A 20,617-nucleotide genomic window follows, 5' to 3' on the forward strand; every position below is an offset into this window, starting at 1 on the left:
CATAATGATGAGATCGTTCTCCAAACGTCGATCTCACCCGTCTGGTCACAAGGTCGAGTCTCTGGCAAATACACTGTGTACTCCAGACTTAAATGCAACCATGCCCCACAGCTGTGAGTCCTGACGAGCTGCACATGACAAGCCTCAGGTGATCAGGGTGAGGTCCTGATAACTCAGCCACACATCAGCCACTCAGTCCTGAACGCATGCCACCTGGAAGGAAAGACAGAAAACAGAAACAAAAGCCAGCCAGGCACCCCAGCCACACAACAAAACCAGCTGAAATTATCGAATGGTGTCCACTCAGTTGTGCCTTACAGCTTTTGAAAAATTTTTTTATCAAACAAAGCAGCAGTCTCTGAGCCATTCCTAAACAATGAAAAAAATCGACGAGAGGGTGGGCGACTCCTCACTCAAAGACTGCCCACAGGCGAATGACGTAACCGACAGGCGTGAAAAAACTCACGCATGTGCACGAAGGTTCAAGCTTGGCTGACGCAATCACACGTGATTCAAATCCATATGGTTTTTGAAAAAAATAATAAGGTCGGATACTTTTCTAACAGACCTCGTAATGTGGTCGAAGTTTCTGCTTCGTGTCAAAAGTCTGGCTGCAGCATTTTGAACCAATTGGAGACCCCTAATGCTAGACTGCGGTAAACCAGAAAATAGAACATTGCAGTAGTCCAATCTAGAAGAGATAAATGCATGGATCAGGGTCTCAGCATCAGCCATAGACAGGATGAGACGAATCTTCACTATATTTGGCAGGTGGAAGAAAGCAGTCCTAGTAATATTTCTAATGTGGAGGCCAAAGGACAACGAAGGATCAAAAATTACCCCAAGGTTCCTCACTTTGTCAGTGTGATGTATGGCACACGAGACGAGGCTGAGCGTTAACTGGTCAAATTGATGCCGATGTCTCACTGGACCAAGAACCATCATTTCCGAGAAATTGTGGAAGAGGTGGACATCAGCACTTTTTCGGCACATTCCACTGTGACAGAAGATTTTGCCATGAAAAGAGTTGCAGCGAAATTCATGCCGATGGCTTTGGCACAAAGCTGATGGTGCAGCAAAAGCTCCTCCGTGTTGAAGCCTCACAGGACATGTGACATGCCCACCTCTTTCGGTGGCTTTTCAGTCGTGTGACTATCCGAGAAATTGTGGAAGAGCTGGGCATGTTACAGCATGTCCTGTGAGGCTTCAACACGGTGGCGCTTTTGCTGCGGATAATTTCTCGGATAGTCACACGACGATCTCGCCTCACCACAGAGTTCACTTTGGAAATGATCCGGTCATTTCAGCATGTTGATGGCCGCCCGTTGTGCGGCCGTCTTTAAAGCGGTTGTACCGCTCCTTAATCTATGTGATGCCCATAGCATCATCACCAAAAGCTGTCTGAATAATCCGAATGGTTTCCACTTGGCTGTCGCCTAGTTTCTAGCAAAATTTGATGAAGTCGCGCTGCTCCAGTCGTTCCGCCATTTCCTTGCAAAGAAAAAACGACGAGAAACTCCACCCATCCTCACACAAAGGCTGCTTACAAGCAAGTGACGCAATCAACAGGTGTGAAAAAACTCAGGCATGCGCACGAAGGTTCAAAGTTGGCTCATGCAAGCACACGTGATTCAAATCCATCAGGTTTTTTAAAAAAATAAAAAGGTCGGATACTTTTCTAACAGACCTCGTACATCTGCACAGCGACACCTGCTGGTCTCCATTACACTTGCTGGGCAATTGTGAAACTCACCACTATCTGTGTGCTAAAACTGATGCAAATCTGAGACAACCGCCCCAAAAAGCTTTAAATTTTTACCTTTGACTTAAGTGACCTTCACTTCAGGGCAATTCTAGGGTCACGCTACTTGCGCATACCAAGTTTGGTGGAAAATGGCCGAAGGAAGGAAGGAACAAACACACCTTTCTCAAAAATAGGAAGAAGATTATGTATAATCTGTGAGCACCTGCAGCAGATCATTTAAGTATGTGTTGAAGCATTCCGTCAGACTATCCAACAGCTGGCTGAATGCAAGGTTTGCACGGGACGAGAAGGCATGGCAGTCAGCACACAGAGTGCAGGCCAGAGTGGCACAGGCATCCAACACGGCAGACTGCGTGTGCTTTTCCACAACTCCACATATCCGAGTGAGCAACATGTCCAAATTCTGAAAGAGAGGTTAGAGCATGGAGATATATAAAGACATGAGGAGCTGCACAAATTCTTGACTACACAGAAGATGCATTTTTGGAGGCTTACTGAACTGTCAAATATTGTTAGTTATGATTGTTTCCACCCCCTACAGCAAGTGCAAAATGTGCTAGCTAGACTGCAAAGTGTAAAAATATTGGCACGAGGACCACACCAGCATACTGACACTTTTTTGAGATATCTTACTTTCATTTGTTGTCATTTCGTGTAATTATTTCATGAGGACTGGTTATGTTTCTAAAGTACATACAAGAGTGATGTGAGAGCACAATATCACCCGCTGGCAAATGCTGCTTTGCTACAAGTGTTGCTACATTCTGATAACACTTCAAGGTATATGATAGTTGATTTCAGAATGCAGACACCAATTCATGAAATTGGCAGTGTCTATGTTTCTTAATCAAGGGCCATAACTCCAAACTACCAAAATGTGTCAATCTTGTACAATATTACAATATGTACATTACCAACCTATAACAAGGAATTATATCAAATTACCCCAAATTTCTACTAAAAAAGTGAGAGGAGTTGATTTCAGAATGCAGGCACCCACTCATGTAACTGACGGAGTCTAGATTTGTTCATCAAGGACCATAACTCTGGTAAAATGGGCCCAACTCAAAACATATGAAAATATGCATATTATCATCCTATAACAAGGATTTGTACAAAGTTTCACAAAATTCCTCCTAAATGCATGAGAAGTGTTGATTTCAGAATGCTTATACCCTTTTTAGGATGGACGCAGAGGCAGACGGACAGAGAAATCACAACATAATTCCCCTTTGAGCAGCGGATAAAAAAGCAAAGACCATTGTCAATTCCTCTTTTTCCTCTTTAATTTTTTTATGTAATATCATGGAAGCATATTTGCAAATCAGTGTGGCTCTTTGAGGGTAAAAATAACAACAAATTAACTTTTGCTTTTCTAGCTTTAAAATAAAAGAAAACGTGCCCACAAACCAACATACATAATGAAGATTACAGTCTGAATCACACCAAATGGTGTAAAGCAATCCATCACCTAATTGCCTAAAGTCACCTAACGTTATGAGTGCCACTCTTCCTACCTTCTCCATCCACTGAGCGCTGCTGTACATCTCCAGGTTGAAATAGAGAGGCGCTTTCAGGAGGAGGCTCATCTTCCCTGCATCTGCAGAATACTGTGGAGAGGTGACAGAAAAAAATAAAAATGAAAGCAAAATATTGCATTGACTGGAGACACATACTGTATCTATAAACAGGAAATTATTTACCCAACCTGTATACTATCATCTATCTGCTGATGTTCAGAACCTGAACATCAGCCTGAGCTTTAATGCAAACTTTCGGTGTACCTTAGCCAGTAGCTGTGGCAGCAGAGGGATGAAGTGGGTAGTGATACGTCGCTTGTTTTGATCCTGGATTTTCCTGTCCTTCGAACTCAGGAACTAATCCCACATGTACATTCATTGCAATGGTCACAGGTCCAGAGTTCAAGCATGCACACAATGTGGAGGAAGAAGAAAGCATTCATACATCATGCGTGGGTGTTTGTATTTTCAGAGCAATGTGGACACAGATGTATTACTATTACAGCTAAAGAACAAGGGAAAAGTGTACTTTTTAAACATTGCCTTGCACCAAACTTGTTAAAGTTCCACTCTCGGGGGCAGTGAAAAGGAAGCCGTCAACAATTTTGTGTGTGGGTCTGTGTGTACAGCAAGCACTTAATCGGCTATGCTGTTGGGCATTTTTATACATGTAAGGGCATCATTGTAGCTTGGCCTCCTGCATGACAAAACGACTACACATCTATTGCAGATTTTAGGAATTCCTTCTACTGAGAGATGGCACAGCTTTCATTTTTTTTTTTACCCTGGTATGCCTAATCCTGGAATTTAAAAAGACAAAAAACATGCCCTCACTTTACAAATCTGCATGGCAAATGTTTTCTGGCTCCAACTTCTGTAGGCACCATTCTGAAATTAAATCCAAATCCAAAACAACTTATATCTACAATGCAAAAAAAAAAAAAAAAAAAAAAAAAAAAAAAAAAGGATGTTGCCATTCCAACACTCGATTTAGACCTATTTAGAAAATACATTTTAATGTCAAAATCGTAAAGTGCATACTGCTGTAATCTAAACAGATTCCTGAAAATTCTGTAATCTATATAAGTAACCCACAGGAGAAAACAAAAAAGTGCCATTTCCCATTCTTTAATGCCATTCAAGCAATAATAATAATAATAATAATAATAATAATAAAAAATTCCTAAATATTTTTGTGTTTGTGTGTTGCCACCTTCTTGCCAGGAGTTCTTCCAACAGGTGGAGTAACCTCTGCTGCCTGTCTCATGGCACACATCATCAACTCTATGAGAGCTCCCTCTTCCTCATACATCAGAACTGACAACACAAAGGTGGAGACACATGCAGAAATCAGTGTATGTTCAATGAAGTGTAAGAAGAGTGAACAAAGAACGGCCAGGCAACAAGACATTCTTTTTGGCTGCAAACCTTCTCCCAAATGAGCTTGCATCCACACTGCCAAACCCTCTCAAGCTTGACTCTCTCAGTCTCCAAACTCCCTTACATGCACTGTCCCTCTCTTGGCACCCTGTCATAAGTGTTCTTTAAATCCACAAAGCACACAAAACAATGCAACTCCTTAGGGCCTTCTAGAATCCTTTTCATAAGCGCTCTTTAAGCAAAGTCTCAGGAAGAAGCCATATTGTTGCTCAGAGATCATCTCTCTTCACAGCAGTGATGAGGAGGTGATGTGTAGGTGTGGTGTCAAGGAGAGTCACATGGAAGTTGCAGATGTGGTGTGTAGGATGGAGGTGAAGAAACTGAGGGCTGAACAAGGGATCAGCTTGTGGAAGGTGAAGGAAAAAGATCTCACACCCAATTTGCGGGGTATAAGCACTGATGTCATTCATCATCACCCCTTCAGTTTCCAAATTCACACTTATGCTATCAGACACACTCTTCAACTCCAGAACGCTCTCATACTCATTCAGGATAATTGCAGATCAGTTTTTCCCTTCCTTCAACACCATGGTATAAGTTTGAAAGTACTTCTGATGTTCCCATTGCTCCCCTTACACAGAGTCTCACAGTACATCAATCTTCCTCATCTCCTCCATAACAGCCAACTCGCTCCCTTTACCAGTCACAGCACCAACATTCAGATTTCCAACTCTCACCTCCATGCTTCTACCTTTCCTCCTCTCCAACTACTTCTAGACATGCCTTCCTCTTCTCTTTCACCTTCGGCCAACAGTAGTATATTTTCCACCAGTACCATCCCTACCAAGCGCGCTGATAGTGATCAATAATTCGCAACTCGACTGAACCAATATGGAAAGATGATTTATGAATTGCATACTGCTAATAAGACTACACTGGGAAGCTCAACCCCAGTGGCTCAGTTCTTTTCATTTTATGCTGCATTTACACATAGGCAGGACGCGTTCCGAATGTCATATTTGCGTCATTCTTGGCATATTGCTGACATTCTTAATGTGACTTAATGCATCTGAATAGGTTTCTTAATAGTGTGTGTTGGCGTGTGATATTCGTGTTTTTCGTGGAGCATGTTTTTGGCTGGTAAAAAAATCTTCCGCGAATGTCACGCATCACCCTCATTTCGCCTAATGTTGTGGAGGTCGCAACTGAGAGTGTTGATCCGTCTTGATTAGTGGTGATCCTTAATAGAGCGTGACAGTGTGCTTCTCTGACGTGCGCACAATTAAACCCTGCTGCACCACATTCAGCTTGATTGCTGCAGTATGCTGAAGAAGGATAGTGACGCTGAATCGGCTAAAAGTTTCGTTCCAATGCTCCTCAGCGTGCTCCTGCAGGTGTTCACCTGCTGCATGTGCCTGATGTTTGGGAAAACACGGGAGACGAGAGCTGCATGGAGCCACACATCTGGCTCTCTCCGTCTCCTCCTCCTCTCTGTGCTACTCCACGGCACAGAGCCCAACTAAGCATGAAGTCACAAAGTTCTTCTGCTGTGGATTTGAGGAGCAAACTGGAGTGATCTGAACTGTTCAGCAGCTGATAGATGAATATGGGTGTGTTTGTGGAGACAATTCATCTCATTCACAACGTGACAGAACGTAACGATGCGCTGTTCCATGCAACGCGGAACATTATTCTTGACCGTGCGTAATGGTTCCTGATAATTCTCCAGCAACATGTGCCATTAATTGTAACATGGTAACAGGTTACAACAGTTGCTGAGGGCACCTGGCGCCTCTGCCCAAAATCATCAAATTCGTGACCAGTGGCCAAGAATGTATACTTCGTGGCATTTGTGACTTGTCATCGTTATGTGTAAATGCAGCATTAATCTGTCATAAAATATAAGAATTATTGACAGCAAAGTATTCAGTAGTTTACTAGGGATCATTGTGTTTTTTCTACAGCAGACAGTGTTGAGGATATTTCCGGGTTGTGGTGTATGGTTGCGCGTCGTTTTGAATTGTGTCGTTGAGTACTTGTTCAAAGAAATATTTTGGACGATTAAGGATTACGAGTAAGGATTGTGGATAGTTGCTGTTAAGATCGGACACTGATTAAACCTGTGTGTAAATTTGGGTGTCATTTTATGCTGTTTAGTGAGCAGAAGCTAAAGGTTAGCTATCGGTTAGCCGCTAACTCAGTCTTCTTGTCATGCCACCGAAAAAAAAAAAAACCATTAACGGAGGAAAATGAGGACATTAGGAAGGCACTCGACTTTCTCTCACATGACGTTTGTGAGATTAAGTCTAAACAAGACAAGATTTTACAACTTGTGGAAGAAGTCGCAAAACTACGGATGCAAGTCGAGGAGAGGGACAGGAAGATTGCAGCACTGGAGCGAAAAGTGGATGACTTGGAGCAATATTCAAGAATAAATGTTATTGTGACCGAGTTGAAGTTAAAACCCCGGTCATACGCACATGCTGTGACCGCAGACAGCGAGGACAGAGCCGGCGAGCTGGAGATAAGCTCCGTGGAACAACTGGCAGCTTTTCTCGCAACCAGAGATATTAATCTGGACATGGATACCATCGAAGCTTGCCACCCTCTGCCAGCTAGGGACAACAACACACCAGCTGTGATCTTGAGGTTTGTAAACAGGAAAAACAAAATTGCACTAATGAAACAAGGGAAAAAGCTAAAGGGCACGAATGTTTACTTGAACGACCACTTAACAAAAAGGAATGCGGACATTGCTAAGAAAGCCAGATATTTACGGAAACAAAACAAAATACAGAACACATGGGTTATGAACTGCAAAGTATACATTAAACTTAAAGGTGCACCTGAGGAAGCCAAGGTACTCGTCATCAAAGACATAGAAGAACAAAAAAAATACGAATGAGGATAAAACATAACTGTATTGCACCGATATAATGACATCCAACAATAATTCTATCATGGAAGAAAATGATGTAGGGATAGAACAAAGGATTCTGGACTATGAACACTTGGAACTGAAATCATTTGAGTACACTGATTATAGGGCCTTAGATTTGGAAGATGAATTAGATCCTGATAACCTGTTTTTATTATCCAACCCAATAGATTGCAAATATTTATCTGAAGATGATTATAACTATTCTGTTGACTCCAAAGGGAAACTCTCAATTATTCATTTCAATAGTAGGAGCATGTATAGTAACTTCATCCACATCAAAGAATATTTACAACAATTTACCCAGCCATTTCACATTATTGCGATTTCAGAAACATGGTTTAATGAGGATAAAGGCATAGATTTCGAGTTAGAAGGTTATAGCTTGAACTATGTAAACAGAGGAAATAAAATGGGAGGTGGAGTTGCTATATATGTCCATAATAACATTAAATTCAAAGTAATAGGAAATATGACAATGACAATAAATGACACATTAGAATGCATAACAATAGAGATACTCAATGCAAAAAAAGAAAAATATTATTGTAAGTTGCTTATATAGGTCACCTGTTTCAAGTCTGGAATTTTTTACAGAGTGGGTGGAAAAAACATTTTCTACAATAGGTAACAAAAATATTCATCTGCGGAGATTTCAATATTGATTTGATGAACCCAAATAATCACAAACCAACCGATGACTATATCAATAGGATGCACAGTATGAGTTTTTAATCCAGCCATCACTAAACCTAGTAGAATTACATCTCATAGTGCTACTCTCATTGACAACATTTTCACAAATGACATGGAGTCTACAAGTACCAGCGGCCTAATGATCTGAGACATATCTGACCACCTGCCTGTCTTTATAGTATATGATGACAACTGTAATCACCGTAAAACACCCCAAAAACCCATATACAAACGAATAAAAAATGACAATGCTATCAACTCACTATATCATAACCTGCTTGAACAAGAATATGGGGAAAGAAATGTGGATTCAGCATTTGATAATTTTTTAGAAATCTTTACTTCAGTATATAATAAAAACTGTCCAATTTGTCAAATTAGTAAAAGCAATATAGCTATAAAAAGTCCATGGATAACCAAGGGGTTACGTAATGCTTGTAAAAAGAAAAATAATTTATATAGACAGTTTATTAGTTTAAGGACTGAGGAATCTGAACATAAATATAAAATTTATAAAAATAAACTGACTGATATCATGAGAACTAGCAAAAAACTATATTATAGCAATTTATTACATAACAATAGGAATGACACTAAAAAGGTCTGGGGAATATTGAATACTGTTATTAAGGGTTGTAAAAGTAAAAAGTCATATCCAGACTATTTTACTGATAAGAATTTTGATAACTATAATATGAATGACATTGTAAATAGTTTTAATTTTTTTGTAAATGTTGGACCAGACTTGGCTGATAAAATTCCTAAGTGCAAAGAAAATCAGCTTGACAATTCACCCATAGAAAATAATTCAAAGACAATGTTTCTGTCTGGAGTAACAGAGGCTGAACTAATAGATACTGTTAAGTGTAAGAGCAAATTATCTACTGACTGTTATGATATAGATATGACTGTAATAAAAAGAATTATGCAGAGAATTTCTAAACCTTGAACATATAAATGCAACCTATCATTCCAAACAGGAACATTTCCAAAAAAAAATAAATTGCAAAAGTAATACCATTGTATGAAAATGGAAACAAACACATCTTCACTAACTACAGACCAGTCTCTCTACTCCCTCAGTTTTCAAAAATATTAGAGAAACTAACAACAGATTAGAGAAATTTACAGATAAACACAACATAATGAAAGTCAGTATGGCTTTAGATTAGCCAGGTCAACATCAATGGCCATAATTGATGCGGTTGAAGAAATCATGAATAAATTAGACAAGAAGAAATATACAGCTGGAATATTTATTGATCTCAAAAAAGCCTTTGATACTCTTAATCATGGAATTTTACAAAAAAAAATTGGAGGAGGCCCCGGGGAAGACCCAGGACACGCTCGAGGAACTACATCTCTTGACTGGCTTGGGAACGCCTTGGGGTTCCCCCGGAGGAGCTGGGGGAGGTGTGTGTGGATCGGGAGGTCTGGGCGGCTTTGGTTGAGCTGCTGCCCCCGCGACCCGACTCCGGATGAAGCGGAAGAAAATGGATGGATGGATGGAAGATATGGCATTAGGGGAGTGGCTTTGAACTGGATCCAAAGTTATTTAACAAAGACAATAGTTTGTGAAGACGGGTGAATTTCAGTCAGGGTATTTGGGCATTGCTTGTGGGGTCCCACAAGGATCTGTATTGGGTCCAATGTTGTTTATTTTGTATATAAATTATATATTTGGTGTTTCAAAGTTATTAAAACTAATTATTTGCAAATGATACTAATATATTCTATTCTAGTGACAATTATGACCTAATTCATAGTATAAATAATGAATTACTTAAACTGAAATTATGGATGGATATTAAACTTTCCCTAAATTTAAATAAAACTAAAGTAATATTCTTTGGACAGTACAAGGAAACATTAAATCAGATAATAAATATAGAGGGTGTCAGTATAGATACTGTGTCAGAAATAAAATTCTTAGGAATAACTATAGACAGCAAATTAACCTGGAAAGCACACATCAGACACATACAAAGTAAAGTTTCCAAAAGTGTCTCAGTTATTAACAAGGTTAAATACTTCTTAGATTATAATGCACTGTATTTACTGTATTGTTCATTAGTGTTGATCTACCTAACCTACTGCATTGAAATTTGGGGCAATAACTATAAAAGTTCACTGCATCCCCTCTTTATACTCCAGAAACGTGCTATTGCAAGTCTGGAGGAGTTTCTGTAGGAAACTGGGGGCCACTGCAAGCCTGTCGTCCGGGTACCACCCTCAGACCAACGGACAAGCGGAGCGGGCAAACCAAGATCTGGAGCAGGCCCTACGGTGTGTAACCTCCGCACACCCGACGGCCTGGAGTCAACTTCTGGCCTAGATCGAGTACGCCCATAATAGCCAAATCTCGTCGGCGACCGGCCTCTCCCCGTTTGAGGTGTGTTTGGGGTACCAGCCCCCATTGTTTCCGGCTGTGGAGGGAGAGGTCGAGGTCCCCGCAGTCCAGGCCCACCTCAGGAGATGCCGTCGGGTGTGGAAGACAGCCCGCTCTGCCCTCCTGAGAGCCCGGATGCGGGCGAAGGACCATGCAGACCACCGATGAGCCCCGGCCCCTGCTTACCAGCCCGGGCGGGAGGTATGGTTTTCCACAAGGAACATTCCTCTGAACACAGACTCACCGAAACTGACTGATCGTTACATTGGACCTTTCCCCATCACAAAAGTCATCAGTCCGGCCGCAGTGAAGCTCAGACTCCCAGCTTCACTGCGGATTCACCCTGTGTTGAATGTCTCCAAGATCAAGCCGTACCACACCTCAGGCCTCTGCACCCCGGACCTGCGCCGCCTCCTGCCCGCATCATTGATGGCGAGCCGGCATGGACTGTGCGAAAACTCCTCAATGTTCGCCGGAGGGGTCGGGGTTACCAGTATCTGGTGGCTTGGGAGGGGTACGGACGTGAAGAGGAGCTTCATCCTGGATCCGGCCCTCCTGGCCAATTTCTACCAGTGACACCCCGACAAGCCTGGTCGGGCGCCAGGAGGCGCCCGTTGAGGGGGGGGTCCTGTGGTGTGGGCCGCCCGAAGAGGAGGTACTGCTGGCTCACCACCAGAGGGCGCCCTGCCTGTTGTCAGGTTTCAGGCACCAGAGGGCGCAGCCGCCTCTCAGGAGCTCCAGGAGCGCCGGTACTGACAGCTGTCAATCATCAGCCATCATCACCACCACCCATAAAAGCCTGGGAGAATCATCAGAACTCTGCCGAGTTATCAGCTTACCCGTCAGGTAAACTACTCAGCCGTTTTGTGCCGTACGCATACGTTTTTGCATCTGAGCTTTTTGCAGTCGTAACCTTTTTGTACACTTGCAGCTTGTAGCCGAGTTTGTGGAAGTTGGAAGGAGTTGGCGTTTCCACTCCTCACTTCAGACTTTGATTAAGTGATACATAAGGCACTGCACGTACTCTGTGTTCCTGTGTTTGGAGGTGGAGGTTTTTCCCCCAGAAAGGAACTGTATTTTTGCTGACTACTACATACACCCACCTTTAACCTGTGTCTGTTCCTGCCAGCAGTACCGGATCTGACAGCTGGAAGCGGTGACCACCTGGGAACTCAGGACTTGGCGGCTCCGGTGTGTTGCAGGTCTCCGTTGGCGGTGGAACCTCGTGGGTCCCGGCTCTTCTCTGGATAGGCGTCTCCTACCCTCGGGCCTGTCCACGCATCATCTTTTGTGTAGATTGATTGACGGACTAAAAGCATATTTTGGTGGTTGTGCACATTTGCAGAATAAATTGTTATTTATTCGGACTTCCTATTGGCCGTTCATTTACGCCCCCTGTCGTGGGTCCGTGTACTTCACTTTCCCAACAATTAGAGTTATACACAAGGTAGGATATTATGAGCACACTCATAATCTATTCCTGCAGTCTAAGTTGTTAAAACTATATGAATTAGTCGATTTTTATACGGCACAACTTCTGTACAAAGCAAATAAAAATATCCTGTCTATTAACATTCAAAAGCTCTTCACACACAGAGAAGGGGGTTATAGCCTGAGGGGCTGTAGTAACTAAGATTCAGCCAATAAGAACTACGAGGAAAAGTTTGTGTGCGTCTGTGTGTGGGGTTAAACTCTGGAACCGACTGGGGCAGCAACTTAAGCAATGTACAAATATTTATTACTTCAAATCAAAGTATAAGGAAATGATTTGGTCACAATACAGGGCTGTTGGTTAGGAGGGTCATGATTCTATATTAAAAAAATCAAATTAGAACATTTTCAGGAATGTAAAACAATATAAATAACTGCCTATATTATAGTGTGTTATTGATTATACATGTGATTAAAGGATCCACCCTAAAGGATCCAGAGTGAGCATTGAGTTTGAGTGCTGACTGTGTTAAGATGAAGCTGTGTCTGGTTTTTGTGGTTGTGCTGCTGCTGGCTCTCCATCTTTCATTGCAGGTAGGAGCCAGAGTCTGAACAACACTGGTGACTCAGTGAATACAACTACAAACATGACGGTGGCTAGCTACTTCACAACGCCCAGTTTCAACGCTGCAGTGAACACAGTCAAAGACAAAAAGGTTTTCCAAAGAGCGAGGCATTCACGCTGCTGCTCCCAGTTGCACTCGTGCCCACTGTGGTACCTGGCGATGGTATTGGCACACGACACATCACCAAGTGGCTTAATGAAATATCTATTTATATTATATAGTAATATGAATATAACAGATTAGATTGATAACCAACATGTTTGTTTGTGTGTTTGTCCTTGTTGTTTGTGTACGTGTTTGTCCTTCTGTGGTGTTGTGAGCCATCTGTCATGCTGCTGGTTCCGTTCTGTCTTAGTATCCATGACCATCCAAATCTCTATATTCACACCTGGCAGGTCTCTAGGGATGGTACTCCAGCGTAGCCCCCTGCCTTGAGAGACCATCTCACCGTCAGACCTGCCATTTTAATGCACCAACATCAAACTTTAGCAGGACCAGTGGGTAGTAACGTCTTGGAATAACCTCAGGATATTACCTCACTAAGGTCCTGTGTTTTTTTTTTTGTTTTTTTTTAATTGCACCTCATATGACTCCATGCTTTAGCAGGTCCTCAAGCTTTAGCACTCACCTCAAGCTCCTCAAAATAAGCAGGGTAAACAACAACAGTAATAATAATCATCATAAATCCAACGATATGTGTTCCTTGTGCGTCTTGTCTGGTCCTCTGTTGTGTGTTATTTTGTCTATACTGTCTAGTGTGTAATTGTTATTCACTCCTGTGTTATATTATATTACTATGGTATTGTATTATGTTATGTTTATATGTGTATGCGCATGTGTGTGTATGTATGTATGTATGTGTATATATATGTGTATGTACACTCAAAAATATAAACGCAACACTTTTGGTTTTGCTCCCATTTTGTATGAGATGAACTCAAAGACCTAAAACTTTTTCCACATACACAATATCACCATTTCCATCAAATATTGTTCACAAACCAGTCTAAATCTGTGATAGTGAGCACTTCTTTGCTGAGATAATCCATCCCACCTCACAGGTGTGCCATACCAAGATGCTGATTAGACACCATGATTAGTGCACAGGTGTGCCTTAGACTGTCCACAATAAAAGGTCACTCTGAAAGGTGCAGTTTTGTTTTATTGGGGGGGGGATACCAGTCAGTATCTGGTGTGACCACCATTTGCCTCATGCAGTGCAACACATCTTCGCATAGAGTTGATCAGGTTGTCAATTGTGGCCTGTGGAATGTTGGTCCACTCCTCTTCAATGGCTGTGCGAAGTTGCTGGATATTGGCAGGAACTGGTACACGCTGTCGTATACGCTGGTCCAGAGCATCCCAAACATGCTCAATGGGTGACATGTCCGGTGAGTATGCCGGCCATGCAAGAACTGGGACATTTTCAGCTTCCAAGAATTGTGTACAGATCCTTGCAACATGGGGCCGTGCATTATCCTGCTGCAACATGAGGTGATGTTCTTGGATGTTTGGCACAACAATGGGCCTCAGGATCTCGTCACAGTATCTCTGTGCATTCAAAATGCCATCAATAAAATGCACCTGTGTTCATCCATAACAGACACCTGCCCATACCATAACCCCACCGCCACCATGGGCCACTCGATCCATAACATTGACATCAGAAAACCGCTCACCCACACGACGCCACACATGCTGTCTGCCATCTGCCCTGAACAGTGTGAACCGGGATTCATCCGTGAAGAGAACACCTCTCCAACGTGCCAAACGCCAGCGAATGTGAGCATTTGCCCACTCAAGTCGGTTATGACGACGAACTGGAGTCAGGTCGAGACCCCGATGAGGACGACGAGCATGCAGATGAGCTTCCCTGAGACAGTTTCTGACAGTTTGTGCAGAAATTCTTTGGTTATGCAAACCGATTGTTTCAGCAGCTGTCCGAGTGGCTGGTCTCAGACGATCTTGGAGGTGAACATGCTGGATGTGGAGGTCCTGGGCTGGTGTGGTTACACGTGGTCTGCGGTTGTGAGGCTGGTTGGATGTACTGCCAAATTCTCTGAAATGCCTTTGGAGACGGTTTATGGTAACGAATGAACATTCAATACACGAGCAACAGCTCTGGTTGACATTCCTGCTGTCAGCATGCCAACTGCGCGCTCCCTCAAATCTTGCGACATCTGTGGCATTGTGCTGTGTGATAAAACTGCACCTTACAGAGTGGCCTTTTATTGTGGGCAGTCTAAGGCACACCTGTGCACTAATCATGGTGTCTAATCAGCATCTTGATATGGCACACCTGTGAGGTAGGATGGATTATCTCAGCAAAGGAGAAGTGCTCACTATCACAGATTTAGACTGGTTTGTGAACAATATTTGAGGGAAATGGTGATATGTATGTGGAAAAAGTTTTAGATCTTTGAGTTCATCTCATACAAAATGGGAGCAAAACCAAAAGTGTTGTGTTTATATTTTTGTTGAGTGTATGTATATATAGTATGTGTATATGTATATATATGTGTGTGTGAGTGTATATATGCATATGTATGGGTGTGTATGTGTGTATATATGGGTATGTGTATGTATGTGTGTGTGTGTATGTTCACATACATATATAATTGTATTATTTATATGCTTTATATATTATATATGAAATATTATGCTCAAAATGACGGCAACCGTGTAATTTAATTTAATTGAGGATGGAATTGGGGGTGGGAGTCAATAAGCTTGTCTTCATCCCACTCCTTTCCAAGTTGATTCTGTTTGTGTTATGTTAGTTCATTTATGCCTTTTTTGTCTATTAATTTTCTTTTTTTTTCACCATCTTATGAAAAGTGTCAAGTGTGTACATAGAACTGTACTATGTTTATATTGTTTATATTACTGTTTAAACAAACAAATGTAGAAAAATTAATCATGTTCCTCACCGGACTCCTGAAGCAGGAGGGCTGTCATAGTCTCCCAGTCTCTCAGCTCAGAGTCTGCAACACCCCACAGACTGTCCACCAGGTACGCCCCATGCTCATGGAACTGTCAAAGTAAATCAGAACCAGTTATGTTGTCATATGCCCGTTATGGCCCAGTGTCCATGTAGAGCTTTTTTTCCCCTCTTATAGGAAAAGTTCTGACTGAGCGCCCACAAATGCTTTTTTTCCCCAGGACTTTCAGCATTTTCAGTCTTGGGGGGGAAAAGCCCTCCACCCGATATGTTTCTATGACAATAATAAATAGCTAACAAGGACTAGCTTATAATGTGCAGCAATAAAACAGCATTATATCTAACTAGTTAAAAGTGTCTGCTCTGACCGATCCAGCAAACAAGAGATTTCTTGGTTCCGCTGTATCAGTTTGGGGACTGTTACATGAGGTTTTCACTGCTTCAACATAGATACCCACTTATTTTGACATATTTAATTGCAATGTCAAAAGAAAACATGAATAAAATCTTACTTTTCAAAGACTTATTTGAGATTTTAATACCAAATAAGGTTTTATTTTTAGATTATCAAATTCAATGCCTTTTAAAACTTTTAAAGGTTCCACAGGCACCCTGCAAAACCAAGCGTCTGTCCAATCTGCTGCCACAGATTAGGGTTTTAATGGTCTATAATTTATATTGTGGTAGACTGAGTGCCAAATCAATAAAAATAATACTTTCCATTTGTTTGCCTGAAAAAGAGATGCAGTGACATCATGGTGTCTCTCTACAAAAGCTGAGGAATTTCCAATTTAAAAGCGTTCTGAGTGAGGACAAAAAAAAAAAAAGCGTTCTGGTCTGGGGGCGGGGGGTCGATATAAAATAAAATAAAGATGCTGATGCCATGGGGCAGGGGAGGGGTATATAGGACATATGGACGTGGAGCCTCTTTATCATTCGTCCTGTCAATTCGCAGTTGCCTACTTCGAGACCAAAGAGATAAAAATAGACAAGGAAACTGCAACGCACTGGTGGCTTTGTAGTTGAGTCACCCAGAAAGGTTTTCTATTCTGTGCATATGGCAACTCAATTCTAAACTGCAGAAACAGTAGTTTGAAAGGCTGTACATATCTTAATGTACCAAAAGTTCTGCACAGTACTGGACACTTTAGCCACACTGGTATGACAACATACATGACATGCATGATGATATACACAGACATTCTCACTAAAACCTGTAAAGTGTCGACGGGACGTCAGGTAGTTCTGGTACCTTGTGTTAAAACCTTCAAACTCTTCAATGTATTACAGTCTTATTCACTGGATGGCTATTAGCTGCTTAACTATAGCAAAATACATGCTTGCAGTAGCTTTTTTAACATGCTGTATTGTTTAGTAAACACAGAACTGTTTTCAGTTGAAATGCTCACCCATGTAAATTTATCATTTCCTCAGACTTAGCTATCAATTACACATCTCTGCTGAGTGGAAAAAGCATTTGATGGGACCATTTGTATATACAGTGCTACGTATATATAATAAACCTAATATATTTATTAGATTTAAAATGTTGCAATAAAAATAACGATAATAATAACTAGACCTGTTAGCAAGTATACACAGGGTCCAAGCCCAATACGTGGACCGCCTCCTGAGCCCCCGCGATGACCATGTGACTCAATGATGCAGCCGCAAGATGTGGGCCTGACCTGCAGAGCCACATCAGGGTGGCGCTGTCATGCCAACACTGCAGTCAAGAGGGCTAAATTTAACTAAGATGTCCATACTTTTCCAGTATGTACACTGAATCACAGCCTTTGGTCCCACCATGTGCATGAAGTGCTATGCATGCAGATAACTATGGTTGGTGTAACAGTCTATATTTATCAATATTCAAAATGTAATTTACCTTCATATCTGTTCAACCAAATGTTCTACCAAACAGCAACAACACTGACAGAAATATTCTCTTTATGGTACACATAAAGGTCAAAGGTGATTAAGATATGTTTTAAATTATGCTGAATGTTGTAAATCTGACAACCACAATACCAGTTACTTAAAGGTACTTCTTCTGAATAAGGTTTAACCTCTCCCCTGTGCAAGCACACTGGGAACAGTGTTCAGAACAAAACTTCCTCAGGAATTTTGATTATAGCAAGGAACCTCAAGCACATGAGACTCAGTATGGTGACTGTCCTTACACATATTCTGCACCTCCCTCATATACTTCTCTGCCACACCAGACAACTTCATACAATATCACACTCTTTCTCTTGGCACTCTGTCAAAAGCTTTCTTCAAATCCACAAACAAACAATGCAACTCCTTCTGGCCTCCACACTTTTCCATCAGCACTCAGAGCAAATATTGCATCTGCAGTGCTCAGGCTGTGTAATTTAAAGCTGTTCATACTGAAAATGATAGAACGTTCTTCTTTGAACATTGCTGGTCTTTGATGGATAAGTTGTTGAGATATGAATTTCATGCTTTCTATGCATCTATTGTCAGATTATTACTTCCTCACTTGTGGCACCAACTTGTGACCGACTAATAAGAAATTTGGCAGTCATCTTTTTGATCATTTTTTCTGTGTCATTAGACCATGTTTCATGTTTACTGGACTTAATCATCTTAATAACAAACATGTGAGTGTGCACTGAGTGTGTATGCAGGTTGTGATGCAGATGACAATAATGACCGATTTTGCATAAAAATGCAAAGGTAGAAATGGGCATAGTCCATTGTAGAAGGTTCAGTACACTTATCAGAATATAGGAACATATTAATTTTTATTGACTGCTTGATTGCTGACAGTTTGGGAGTTAAAATTCTTTGTATATGAGTAAGATGAACAAATCATCCATAAAAATTTCTGCTTGCCAAGTTGTACGGTGTGGACCACGCCCCCTTCATATTATAAGTCTTCTTTTGAAAAAAAAAAAAAAAAAAAGTAAAATTGTACCAAATGTATTAAGAAATTTTATTATATGGCTACAATGCTACGCACGCATCCAGCCCCTCTCCAGCAGTTGGGTACCAGAGCCCAAGCTGTGCGTGGAGGTGAGCCCGACTATCTCTAGTCGGTATCTCTCAACCTCCCGCACAAGCTCAGGCTCCTCCCCCCCAGCGAGGTGACATTCCACGTCCCAACAGTCAGAGGCTGTGAGCATGGAATGGGCCGCCGAGCCAACTGCCCTCGACCGCCACCCAATCCTCTCTGCACCCGATCCCCAGGGCCCCCTCTGCAGGTGGTGAATCCACAGGAGGGCGGGCCCACGTCGCTCTTTCGGGCTGAGCCTGGCCGGGCCCCATGGGCTAAGGCCCGACCACCAGGCGCTTGCGTGCGAGCCCCAACCCCAGACCTGGCTCCCAGCTAACGACCGGCCCACCTGTTAGCAAGTTTCTGCTCTGCTCCAGTGTTCTGTCGGGACACCAGCTGTCAGCTCGAAGGTGAGCTGAGATGAGCCGCTGCTCAGCTCGGCTCCAGAGCTCTGAAGTGAGCAGAGGAGGTGAAATCATTCTTTTTGTTTTTTTGGAGCTGAACTTCACCTTTGCTGCTGAAGGGAACTGCTTCAGATCCACTCTGACTATGAGCTCTGTCTACGAGCCATCAGCAGCTTTCATATTCGGGCATTTGCATATATATATATATATATATATATATATATATATATATATATATATATATATATATATAAAATAGCCATATAATAAACAAATTATTAACCTCAATTGCTCGGTCTGTATGGAAATATCAGACCTCTGTGTTTTATGCACGGATCTCGCTGTCGCTCAGTCCGTACTTACACCTCGGTCTGATATTTCCCCGTACAGACCGAGCTGTATGCACGGCTCTCGCTGTCGCTCGGTCCGTACTTACACCTCGGTCTGATATTTCCCTGTACAGACCGAGCAGTCTGTTAATAATCCTTTAATACACTTCATTTAAGAAAGAATGTTTGTCAACTTTGGTGGTAATTTATATAATATATGGAAAGATATTTTCAATATGATTTTTCATATTTTGAGAAATATAGAGTGACAGACTTCAGAACAGGCCATAGGTATCAATGTATGAAAGTTTGGTCTTGGTGAACTTTGACACCACGTGCGCGCGCATATGTGTGGTTAAATTTTCCAAAGGAAGGAAATCCGTCGTGGTGACGGAGAACTTTTACCCATGTGCTATACACACACAGACAAACGGACGGACAGACGCCAGGTCTTCGCAATACCTGCAATACTGTCTTGGGTAAAGCAAAGAACAAGAATTACAAACAGGTCCAAGTTCAGTTTAAACTGTAAAATACAAAAATAGCATTTTTAATAATGTATATATTTTTTAAATAGATCTGATTCTGAATTTTTTTTTGGGGGGGGGGAGTGTTATGTTAGAAGAGAGACGACAGTACCTCACTCTGGATGTAGAAAGAAATGAGGATTTGAAAGAAGGCTGCATTATCATGGCCCCCACCCTCCTGGTTCTCACTGTCAATTACATTTTTGAGCCTGCCACAAACATACACGACATCATTTGTAAAATTAGTTAGAATCCATTTAAAGAAATGTTACTAAATAAAATACAGATGCTGGTAAAGAAACCAGTAAGGGCCCCTTCACATATAACACGAAAGACGCAGAAACTGGAAGAACCAAACACGAAATAAGGAACCATGAACAATCGTGCGCGTGCACGAACACAATGTGAGCAGCTAGAACTTGTTGCACCACATCACACTGCTGATGTGGAGAAAAATATAACAAACCAGTTGTATAATTGGTGAATATCACTGGGTTGATATAAATAATAAATAAAAGGGGATGTTTTCCGTATTCCTTACCCGGGGATGGATTGCCTACTCCGGGTAGGGAATACGGTCTTGCCCCAAGTGAAGGAATTCAAGTACCTTGGAGTCTTGTTCGCGAGTGAGGGGACAATGTAGCGCAAG

General features: G+C 41.8%; 1 protein-coding gene across 1 annotated transcript in view; it reads right to left on the bottom strand.

Annotated features, from left to right (window-relative positions):
- The window catches only part of LOC117520673 (cohesin subunit SA-2), an 86,857-nt gene that overhangs the window by 42,490 nt on the left and 23,750 nt on the right, over positions 1-20,617 (bottom strand). The window contains exons 12-17 of the mRNA XM_034181974.1: positions 20,081-20,177; positions 15,676-15,778; positions 4,499-4,602; positions 3,550-3,642; positions 3,283-3,375; positions 1,968-2,168 (exon numbers count right to left, since the gene is read on the bottom strand). Of these exons, the coding sequence (XP_034037865.1) occupies positions 1,968-2,168; positions 3,283-3,375; positions 3,550-3,642; positions 4,499-4,602; positions 15,676-15,778; positions 20,081-20,177 (691 nt within the window). The remainder of the gene's footprint in view (positions 1-1,967; positions 2,169-3,282; positions 3,376-3,549; positions 3,643-4,498; positions 4,603-15,675; positions 15,779-20,080; positions 20,178-20,617) is intronic.

The sequence above is a fragment of the Thalassophryne amazonica genome, chromosome 11 (assembly GCF_902500255.1).
Source record: "Thalassophryne amazonica chromosome 11, fThaAma1.1, whole genome shotgun sequence".
NCBI classification, from domain to species: domain Eukaryota; kingdom Metazoa; phylum Chordata; class Actinopteri; order Batrachoidiformes; family Batrachoididae; genus Thalassophryne; species Thalassophryne amazonica.